We start from the raw sequence: 11,478 nt of genomic DNA, 5'->3' as shown, positions 1-11,478 counted from the left end.
CTGGAGCTAGAAATATACATAAGTAAAAGTACATATTCATCTCAAAAACTATTCACAGTATTAGTTTCTTTTAACCACTGACGTCACAGTCACCTCTGCAAACTAGGGCTGCATCAAAACTGATGATTTATTAAATACATAAGTCTGTTTTTTCCCTCATGTTCAGTATTTTTCTCATTTTAAGTGGAAGTTTAAGTTTCCTTATTCAACAGACAAAACAATGTTGAATGAAGTGCAATTGCTGCCATGACTATTGATTAAATATCCATGAATACATTTTTAATTGGTTAAATTCTAAACAGCAATTAATCAATTAATGATTAACCATTAACATCTTTATCCAAAAGTGTGCTGTCGTAGCATTTTGTTTTGTTTTTGAATTGTATGTCTTTGTTTCCATTGGTCTGTCTGTGATCAGATCACCTGATTGGTTGCAGAGGTGTGTATGTAAGGTCTGGATATTAATTGTAGTCAGTTACTTTTAAAAATCACAGTTAAGTACTAAGTAGATTACATCTTTTAATACATACATAAGTACAAGTAAAAGTACAGACTTGAAAAGCTACCCATAAAAGTACAAGTACCCCAAAACACTACTTAATTACAGTCTTTTGAGTATATGGAATTAGTTACTTCCAGTCCTGTGCACCACAGTATCGTGGTCAGACCCCAGACAGTCAGTACAAACAGCACAGGTGACACTGATGTCATCCGTTTTCATTCACTCATATAGTGTTGGGGGACCACGGCTCTGTTGCATCACCGAGCCATGTTTCAGGTCCGCCCAAAAAATCCCGGACACAGACAACAGTTTAACACTCTAACTCCACAATTCAGTACCACAGAGTTCTCAGTTGTTTTCTATGTTCTAATATGTAGAACATGTTTAGAGGGAAAACTCTGAATCCTCTTTAGACAGACTTTAATGACTGATAAAAAATAAAAAATGTGGACCATGAGGCATAAATGAGAACGACTGGATACAGGGGGTGGCTCATTTCACCCACTGGCTCCACTTACCCTGTTCACCCCTATTCTGTAGTTTGGGTCTTGGTTGTCACGAGAGGAATTAAAAAATAAAATAATGTTAAAAAGGAAATAATGGCTATAAGTGATCCTTGTGTGGCTGGAGGAACAGACCCCCCCCCCCTGCCCGGTGGCCAGCCTCCTCCTCCTGAAGGAGGAGCCGTCCACCCTGCAGCCTGCAGCAGAGGAGCCGCTGCTGAAGCTGCAGCTGTGAAGACAGACTGAGAGGCAGCTGGTCCCTCCTCAGCTCCACACAGCAGCATGACACCTGCAGGATCACTCTGCACACAGGACTAGTTCTGTTTCTACTGCCAGCATGAACGAGATCAAGATCACTGTGCTGGGCGGCGAGGGGGTCGGAAAATCAGGTAGGAGAACCTGTCTGCTGCTGAAAGACATGGACAAGTTATTTCTTCTCATCGACCTCACCTGTCTGTCTGTCTGTCTGTCTGTCTGTCTGTGTGTCTGTGTCTGCAGCTCTCATCGTTCGCTTCCTCACCAGGCGCTTCATTGGAGAATACGCTTCTTCTTCAGGTGATTATCATTATCGGTCTGTTGATAAGAACATAAAGACTCTGTAGTCAGCTGACTGTGTATCTGTAGACAGTGAGAGAACACACACTAAGTTGATGAACAAGATTGCTTCATATTTATTTACAAATGAAACAGTTCACTTTTATTATGATAATAGCCTACATATGACTCATGAAGTCCCTTCAAACTATCTGCACATCCCAATATCCCATATTTACATTTGCATATGTACTGCACTGCATCTGACTTTTCACTGTTAAGTTGGACTGAATTTTAAAAAGTTTTTCCTCCAAACCAAATATGTCCACATCCAAATCTGTACCTAACTTTGGCATGGACCTACAGCTGCAATCAATTGATAGATTATTAATTGACGATTAAATTAATCACTAACTATTTTGAGTGATTAAAAAAAATTCTGGTGTCTTTACCCCTCTCTGACAGTAAACTTTCACCATTTTCTGACTTTTTATAGACCAGACAACTAATTAATTAATTTAGAAATTAATGAATAGATTAATCAACAATGAAAATAATGGGTATTTACAGTCCTACATTGAATGTCCAGTCAGATTAAGATTGTTTTCTCCATTTTTGATCAGATATCATAATTTTTCAAAATGTTGATCTATTCCTTTAAAAGGTTCACTCTAGATAGTTTTGTTGTGAGTTGCAGAGTTGTGCAGATATCAGCTGTAGAGATGTCTGACTTCTGTCCACTATAACAGAAGTAGATGGACTTAGCTTGTGGAGCTCAAAGCACCAAAAAAACATATTTGAAAAACTCAGCAGCACCATCTCTTTCCAGATATAATGAACCAGTTACTCAAGATAATCCACACATTTAGATTTTCTTTCTATCAAAGCCACGCTGTCAGAAGCACTAGCCTCTCATCCATGAGATTCACGCTCTCTGCACAGTGATATGGGTGGCAGGTGGACTTAAGTAGAAAGAAAATAGTTCCTGCATGAAACTGCTTAATGGTCATGAGACATTGTGGTTGAGTTTTATAAATGCATCTTTTGTTGCTTTGAGCACCACAGGACTAGTGCCATTAGTCCCATTTTATTAGAGAGAAGGTAGACATCTCTGTGAGCAAATATCTTCAAAACTCTGCAACTCACACCAAAACTATGTAGATCAGACCTGGGCAAAATGCAGACCAGGAGCCAAATGCAGCCCACTGAAAAGTTTCATGTGGCCCACAAGGCCATCATGGAGATAACGAAAATTAAAAATCTAGCAAAGACAGTCAATAGCAGCTTGCTTACCATCAAACTGTTTTCAGACCTTTATTTTGAAAGAGGTCAGTGCTGTGTTCATTCATAATATTAATGAACTGTATATTTTATATGAAACTTAATTCATTATTTATTACTAACTTTATTCACTCCGTGCTGCACATCCATGTTGTTTATGTTGTTCTACTACTAAAGTTTGGACATTGCCAACAAGATATTTACCCACAATTCATCACATGGCAATTCAGAAAGGGTGACCAACAGTATAAAACACTTCTGACCATTTCATTAGTAGAGATTTGGCCATTATTAGGACCTTTTATCATTTGTATCTGACCCACAGCAGCTTGATCAGTTTCTCATGTGGCTCCCCATGAAAAATAATTGCCACCTCTGATCTAGATGGATAAATAGCACTCCAGGTAAGAGGAAAAATATGTAGATTTTACTTTAGGGTGAAGTGACCCTTTAAAATCGTATCACTTTGGTATCAGTACTGAAAAGTATTGAAAGTCAGGTTGTCAGATATGATATTTCTGTGCAGAAAATGTCAAATAATACTCATCCCCATCATTATTAAAAGTTACTGAAGCCCCATGTGGTTATTATAATATTCTGTAGCTCTTTTCTGTCTACATATATTTAGGCCAATCTAATGATCAGTTTGATGCCTGTCGGCCTATAAAAAGACACTCTGGATAATGAATGTTTTTGGTTGGCTGGTTTCTACAGTAGTTTCTATACACCTCTTAATCTATCTCAAGTATTTCCGATCCAAGCCCTCTTATCTCAGTTTCTTGTATACAGTATTCTCCCTCATGGTATGTACTTTGCATGATGTAGCCAACTGCTAAGTCTTAAACTACATTACATAGATTATTGAAATGTTGCATAACTCAATATTAAGAGCATGGCTGGGCTGATTATTGGATCAATTTCATGTTATTTCAGATGGTTGTTATGCAGTATATCTGGTTGGAGGAGTCATGATGTAATGGTTCCATTCTGCAGCCTCCTTGAAAGGCTCCCTGACCTGCAGGAGGAGTGACTCATATTAGTCTCTGATAGTGACTCAATAGGCCTTTGTTTCCCTCAGAATAATCATCTGAGCCTGTCCACTTTCCACTCTGCCAGGGAGTGAGACAAAGATACTGTAGTGTGAAAGAGACGGGTGCATGATTATTCTGAGAAATTAGTCTTAATGTTCGTGACAAATGCAGGTAATAGCAGCTAATAACATTAAAGAGAAGGTAATGATTTACACTGGTCTCATTTATATTTTCAGTATAATTTGCTTATGGAAAACACAAACATACAAAACAAGACAAAATACAAGTTTTTTAATGTCTCAGACGGACTAAACTGACATTTTCCGTGTGAATGTTTTTTCCCCTCTGTCCTGTTTCCTCATCCTCTTGCTGCTGTCTTCCTCCTCCACCCACAGAGTGCATCTACAGAAAGCGTCTGTCTGTGGACGGGAGACATATCAATCTGGAGCTCTATGACCCATGCTCTCAGGTGAGTTTATAGTGCACTCTTAGAAATAAGGATTACAAAAGGGTTATTCCTGAAGGGCTGAGGTTCTACCCAGAACCACTTGGTTCTGAAGAACTCTTTTTTGATGAAAACTGTTTGTCAGGCATTCTTTGTAAGACTAAAGGTTGCATTAAGAACCCTTTTTGGAAGACAGGGTTATTTGTACCATGATAAAAGATGGTTCTTGATAGAACCCCCTGGGTGATGTCTAGATAGAACTCTCAGAACATTAAAAGGTTCTCTATAGAACCCACCAGGTGTGTTCTTGATAAAACCCATGGAATAGAAACAAGTTTTTTGTAGACCACAAACCTTGGGTGGATTCTAGATAAAACACATTGAATATAAAAAAAGTTCTCTATAGAACCCCCTGAGTGGGTTCTAGATAAATTGCTTGGAACATAAAAAGGTTCCCGTAGAACCCCCTAGGTGGGTTGTAGTTAAAACCCTTGGAATATTCAAAGGTTCTCAGTAGAAACCTCTGGGTGGAACCATTACATCACAGCAGAGTTGTCTATAGAACATTTCATAGGGGGTTGTGGGTGAAAGCTTTCACAGATTGGTATAACGCTTTATGTTGGGTTCTAGGTAGAACTGTCTGAAAGGATTGCAGGGGGAACCTTACTGTCACCACTTATTGTACCTGACCTCACTATCCACTGCAGCTGCTAATCCAAACTCACACAGGCTCTTATCTAATCATCTACCTCCTGTCCAACCATCTGCAGTGGTGTTTCCTCCTGCATGTGTCCTCACACTGGACATGTATGTGTCCTGAATGGAAGGCAGATAGGTACCAATGATTTTCTCTGCAGTCTTGACTGTCTGTTCTAGTCTGTGACAGTGATGGATTTCCAGAGATCACACTGGAGTTTTGCAGTGTAGAAGTGGATCAGCAGCTCCTGATACAGGTTGAACTTACTGAACTGCAGCAGGAAGAACATCCTCTAGTAGTCTTTCTGATACATGTCTCAATAGTGGAAATATTGTGGATCCCAGAAACCTGAAGGTTTCCACAGCAGACGCAGTGTTGTTGAGTACAGTGATGGGGGTCAGTGTTGGGGGGCTCCTCCAGAGGTACTGTAGGCACTATTTGAAGCCTGCTCAACTGACCTTTCACTAAGCCCCTCCTCTGAACAGCAATTGTCCAATCGTTGATCAGCAACCACAACTAGGGCACAGCAAGCCTGTCAAGCTTTGCATTTCAGTGTGCATGGGGCACTGAAAAGAGCAATACTCAAAATGTAAAACTTAAGAGGACACATGTGGGGAACGGATTAAACTTTCTTTGTCTGCATGTACAGTGTGTGAGATGCAGAATTAAAGTGGGCTGATGACAATGCATTTCTGTCAGCTTATTGTATGTCCTGTTTCATCATCTGACCAATGTTTTGCTGGAGTGTGTCTTTAGCCTCAGTCTTTTAGCATAAATGTTACATCATGACACTTTTACACAGTTCTCTTTTTAAAATATTTCAGATGGAAACATTACAAAGTCAGCAGGAGAAGTTCTCCTCAGTTGACTCACAGAGTTTGATTGATGATAACATTAGCATAAGCTTGCATTAATTAGCTACACTTGGCATTTTAGCACAGAAAAATGAATGATCGTTTGATAGAATGAAAAAGTTGCTTTAGTAAACTTATCTGTGGAATCAAAGACAGAGTGTTTCAACAATTACTTGACATTTCAATGTTAAATTTATCACCAGTATCACTGTAAACTGCATTTATGCAGTGCAGGAGTTGGTTTACTGTGGAGTCAGTTGGGTGCCAAGAAGAGAAGTTAACCCACTTTTCACCCAACTGAAGTTAATCAGCTGCTAGATTGGAGACATAAAATTCAGTGAAGTGACTAAATAAGGTGCTCTGAGGAGAACATAGAAGAACATAGAAGAGAAGCTGAGAGTTTAAGAAACTGGACCTGATCAGGCTGATAACAAATCAACAACAATCAGAGGAAGATGATAAACTCTCTGTGGAGAACATAGTGACAGTGGAACTCAGCCTCACACTGGGACCAGGTGATCTTCAGACAGGTGAGCTGTGCTGGAGAAAGAATTCACATCCTTTACTTCAGTAAAAACACTAATACACACTGTGAAAATACTCCACCACTACTCCTGCAGTCAAAGCCTGGCAAATGTAGTGGAGTAAAAAGGAGAGTGGAACTAAAAGAAACATAAAATGGATGTTATTGATGAGATGACAGAAGCTGAATGTGTGGTGTTTGTCCTTTACAAACTTTTAAATAGTTGCTGTTTTGTGAAGAAAAGTGGGCGACACACTTTAAGGTAGGTACTTTATATAAACCTGTCAAAGACATTTAACCACAAAGTCTCTGAGACATTTACATCTCTCAGGGAGAATTTATGCACAAAAATAAGCCACAAAATGGCAAATTTATTTATTATTCAAATTTTATACCATATTTTTATTCATTTATTATTAAACTTTGTTATTATAGGTTTTAGTGTGTTCATAATTTTCTTCCATTGTCTCAAGGTTTGAGGTACTTTTTGCTCAGTTGAATCTTTCAGCATAACAAATTGAAACATAAAAGATAATTATTATAAAGGATTTGCACTGATTGAAGTACCTTAACTTACTTTAAGTAGTTGAGTAAGTTCCATTAGGGTGTAAAAATGTTCATTCAGCTTGGCAAATACAAATAAAAGCTATTTCATATATAAACATGTTTCTCTGATTTTCAGTATAGCCCCTCCAGATACAGTCAGAATCATTTTCCAACAAGAACAGCTCAAGAAACTGAGACACTGCATGGTCTTATAAGTGACTGCACAGCCTGAACCTTCTATCACATCAAAAGTTGCAGTGAGTTATTTAACTGTTGATTCAACAGTGATCAGCAATTTGCATATACTTAATATTCAGTAATTTTCTGTCACAGTGGTGTTTTGTATTCTGTACTTGTTTTGTCCCATTAGTTAAGATATTATGTGACCACCATTTTACTCCTTAACTTTAAGAACTCTACACCAGTGTTTCCAAACTTTTTTCCTGGGGACCCACTTTTTAAAAAATACAAACTATTGTGACTCAAGTTTGTGCATAAGTGAACATTTCTGACCATTTTTACTGCCATTTCTGTATCACACTATATTAAAACTTTAAAAAATGAGAAATAAATTCATTTAGGCTGAGTTAACAGGTAGTCTCATTGTTTGTATTTCCTCCTCTTGGGAAAACAACACAGGACATTTTAGTCTTTTTTCCTCAGTAAAACAATAGACAGGTTTGAAACGTTTTATAAAAGCTGTACTGCAGATAAAAATCCTAAATTTGCAGAATTTCTTCCATAGTCTTTTTATTTATTTATCTGGGGACCCATATAAAATCTCCTGTGACCCACCTGTGTGTCCTGATTCAGTATTTGGAAATGACTGAATGCAGATATATAGGTGGAGCTCTGTGCACCTTGAGAAGAAGAAGGAGAAGTAGGCATACTGTATTCATCCCCATTCATTCAGCAGAAGTTATGTTTTTAACCCTGCTATAATTTAGTACATACATACACCTGAAATACACAGACATACATCAGAGAGATGTCAGTGTGAGGGGGATGCACACATACATATATATACATATATATAGTCAGGCACCCTGAGCAGTTAGGGGTTCAGTGCCTTGCTCAAAGGCACCTTGGCAGTACCCAGGAGGTGAACTGGCACCTCTCCAGTTAACAGTCCACACTCCATATGGAACCTGAACTGGTGACTGGCGAGAGTGTATTTATTAATCACATCACCCTCTGATCTACATTCCACTCCACTCAGCTCATTTGCACTTCACACCGCTGCTCATACACAATAGCATCCAAAATAGCAGGTGAAGATGGTCAGACGGTCCGTGGGCACAAGACCTGCCCCTCTGCACTTGTTGTTGTGCTTGTGTGATTAAAATCGAGCCCAGTGAGTGTGAAGCAAAAGCTGGTGAGGATCATCCATCCTACTTTAGAGAGCCAGTCGAGCATGGAGCTGTCCTCAGCTGAACCACTGCCTCCAGCCTGAGTCCAGTCTCAGGTCCATTAATCTGAGTTAGAGCACAAGGACAGCCTGGCACTTCCAGCATCACCTCACCCCCACACCTCTCTGTTAACGTTCACACCTCAGTTTATGTATTCATGTTGACTACCTCATGTCTTTTGTGTACTGTAAGCCCTCAGCTGGCTCACAAATGCTTCACAAAGGCTCTCTGTTCGGATCTTTAACAAACATTGTTATCTGCAAGTGATCAGATCAGATTTGTGTGTCCAGACATCACCAACCTATCGGCATCGCAGGCTGTAGTAACAACGTAGTCATCAGTAACTGTGCACTCTGTTAAAGCAGCTTTTCAGTGTGGTAGTATGAGAAATTGAGATGAATCAAATCACTATCAAGTCCCCTCCATCACACCAGACAAAGTCTAGACCACGATTACTCAGTTTATCGATTACTTGTAAACTATTACATTAATGGCCAACTATTCTGATAATCAATTCATTTTTTGAGGATTTTTTAAAATTCCTTTTTTTAATGTCTGAATTCTCTGATTTCAGCTTCACATTTCAAACCGTTCCACTCCTTCCATGTGTTCTTTTGCTGTCCAGACTTAACATACTTTGAATATGTCAAAAAATGGATCTGGGGCTAGCAGTCTGAGGGTCTTGGTTACACTTTTGCAGAATGTGGGAACTGGTTGAATTTAAACAAATTCTTTGACCACAAAATGTTTCACCTTCATTTCCTCTGTGTTTCAGGCCTGTGAGGGTAAATCTACTTTAAATGACCAGATCCACTGGGCCGATGGTTTCATTGTGGTCTACGATATCAGTGACCGCTCCTCTTTCCTCACTGCCAAAGCCATAGTGCACCTAATCAGAGAGCTGCACCTGGGAACTGCCAAAAGGTACAGACTGAGATCACTGTAATGTGACAGAAGCAATAAAAAACTTCACTTTTAAAAAAGTTAGACACAGAAAAGCAGAATACATTCAACTGAACACAATACAGATACAAGATATTTAATATTCAAACTGATTAACTTAATTGCATTTTGTAACTATGCACTCATTCTGAATTTGATGCCTGCAACATGTTCCCAAAAAGTTGGGACAGGAGCATGTTTAGCTCTGTGAACACTCAGTAGGTGTCCAGTAACTGAGGACACTAGTTATAGTTTGAAGTTTGAACGTCACAGTCTTTTATATTTTTGCTTGATACACAACTTCAGATGTGCACATGCAAAATGTGTCTTGGAATTGTCTCGCTCAAATAATACGTTCCGTCTCTGAAAAAGATGTCGTCTGGATGGCAGCATATGTTGCTCTAAAACCTTTATGTACCTTTCAGCATTTATGGGACCTTCATGGATGTGACAGTTACCCATGATGCCATGGACACTAACCTCTTTAGCCCAGAGGAGACGACGTCCATGATTTGTGAAAACAATCTGAAATGTGGACTCGTCAGACCACAGCACACTTTTCCACTTTGTGTCAGTCCATCTCAGATGAGCTCGGGCCCAGAGAAGTCTGTGTTGAAGTGTTGATATATGTCTTTCTCTTTGCATGGTAGAGTCTTACTTCAGCTGACTGAAGGTCACAGGCTTTCTTCAGATTCTTGGAATCTTTAAATGATATCATGGATTGTAGAATGGTGAAATCTCTAAATTCTTTGCAGTTGTGCATTGAGAAATGTTCTTAAACCGTTGGACTATTTGTCCACGCAGGTTTTCATGAAGTGGTGAATCTCACCCCATCCTTGCTCGTGAACAACTGAGCCTTTCAAAGATGCCCCTTTCATACCAAGCATTCAACAACTTTCCCAGACTTTTGTTGCTCCTGTCCCAACTTTTCTGAAATGCATTTTACACATCAAATTCAGAATGAGCATATTTTAACAAAAATCAATGAAGGTGAGATATAAAGCATTGAATATGTTGTCTTTGTACTGTTGAAATTGAACATGTGCCAAAAAAGATAAGCAAATGATCACATTCTGTTTTATTTACATTTTACACAGCATCCCACCTTTTTTAGAATGGGGTTTGTATTTTATTAAGGTAAAGGAGGAGTTAGTGATTGTGTGACCCTGCTCTTCTTTCTGGCCTACAGGGATACAGACTCCCTCATATTTTTGGTCGGTAACAAACAGGACCTGTGCCACATGAGGGAGGTGCGGCGCGAAGAAGGTCAGTGTCTGGCTGCTGAGTTCCACTGTCAGTTCTATGAGCTGTCAGCAGCTGAACACTACCAGGAGGTGGCACTTATATTCTCCAAGATGGTGCAGAACACCAGCCTTGGCAGCAAGGCCAAGGAGCGCAGGAGACGACCCAGCGGCTCCAAATCCATGGCCAAACTCATCAACAACGTCTTCGGCAAGAGGAGGAAATCAGTGTGAGAAGTTACATACAAGGACAGCGTCAGTCAAGCCTAGAATGATGGCACTGGACTGAAATACTCCCTCTGGCTCGCTTTCTATCTTTGTGTTTGGTGTGGCTGTTGATTAGCATTAATCTGACCGACTGTCTATATGTGTAAAGAGGTGTTAGTGTGATAGAATAATAAGACACAGCTCACTGCTAACTTTCACTGATTCATGCTTTTGCTCTTTAAGATCATTTGAAACATTTCATGAGAGACACCAGCTGAAGCATTTCAGCCAACTTAAGGAAAATGCCTGAAAAAGCTGGTGTTCTTTAAACCATGATAAACAAATGAAATCTTCAGACATGTTCCTTGCAACTCATTTCTCTGTCAGTTAAACTCAAATCTTAATTTAGACTAGTCAACTAGTCTAATGTTAAGAAAACACTCAGTAAATCAGTTAAAATTGAGCACAGTTCAATAATTGATAATATTAAACACTGTCCAGAATACAGGTCATTACTCATAACCTTAATCTGCAATCACCAAATTGTATTTTAAATGCCGCTTAAATGTTTGGCACTTTGCATCATGCAATACAAACATTACACATTAACCTTCAAAATATGACAAAGTCTCTAAATGTTTCACCATTTCAGACTGAAGAGGATCATAGTGTCTGTAGATTAATGATATCATTCACCTGGAGCTAACATTAGCTGCCAGCCTGACACAGTGTGGCCAATGTTAGCAGTGCTAGCAGCAGCAGC

General features: G+C 39.3%; 1 protein-coding gene across 1 annotated transcript; it reads left to right on the top strand.

The window, feature by feature from the left end:
• The first annotated feature begins 1,224 nt into the window (after positions 1-1,224).
• Positions 1,225-11,006, top strand: rergla (RERG/RAS-like a). Its single transcript, XM_084711044.1, has 5 exons — positions 1,225-1,394; positions 1,504-1,560; positions 4,247-4,320; positions 9,101-9,249; positions 10,457-11,006. Exons 1-5 carry the CDS (start codon positions 1,343-1,345, stop codon positions 10,740-10,742), a joined length of 618 nt encoding a protein of 205 aa, XP_084567170.1. The 5' UTR covers positions 1,225-1,342; the 3' UTR covers positions 10,743-11,006.
• The last annotated feature ends 472 nt before the right edge of the window (positions 11,007-11,478 follow it).

Source organism: Lutjanus erythropterus, chromosome 22 (assembly GCF_056507025.1).
Source record: "Lutjanus erythropterus isolate fLutEry1 chromosome 22, fLutEry1.hap2, whole genome shotgun sequence".
Taxonomy (NCBI): Eukaryota; Metazoa; Chordata; class Actinopteri; order Lutjaniformes; family Lutjanidae; genus Lutjanus; species Lutjanus erythropterus.
The sequence above is the reverse complement of the archived record's forward strand: the minus strand, read 5'-3'. Positions and strand labels throughout refer to the sequence as shown.

Bases quoted from the DNA above. Each gene is read 5' to 3' on its own strand.
- rergla (XM_084711044.1), top strand. From the start codon at position 1,343: ATGAACGAGATCAAGATCACTGTGCTGGGCGGCGAGGGGGTCGGAAAA. The intron at 1,561-4,246 runs GTGATTATCATT...CTCCACCCACAG, and splicing joins AGAATACGCTTCTTCTTCAG to AGTGCATCTACAGAAAGCGT. The intron at 9,250-10,456 runs GTACAGACTGAG...TCTGGCCTACAG, and splicing joins CACCTGGGAACTGCCAAAAG to GGATACAGACTCCCTCATAT.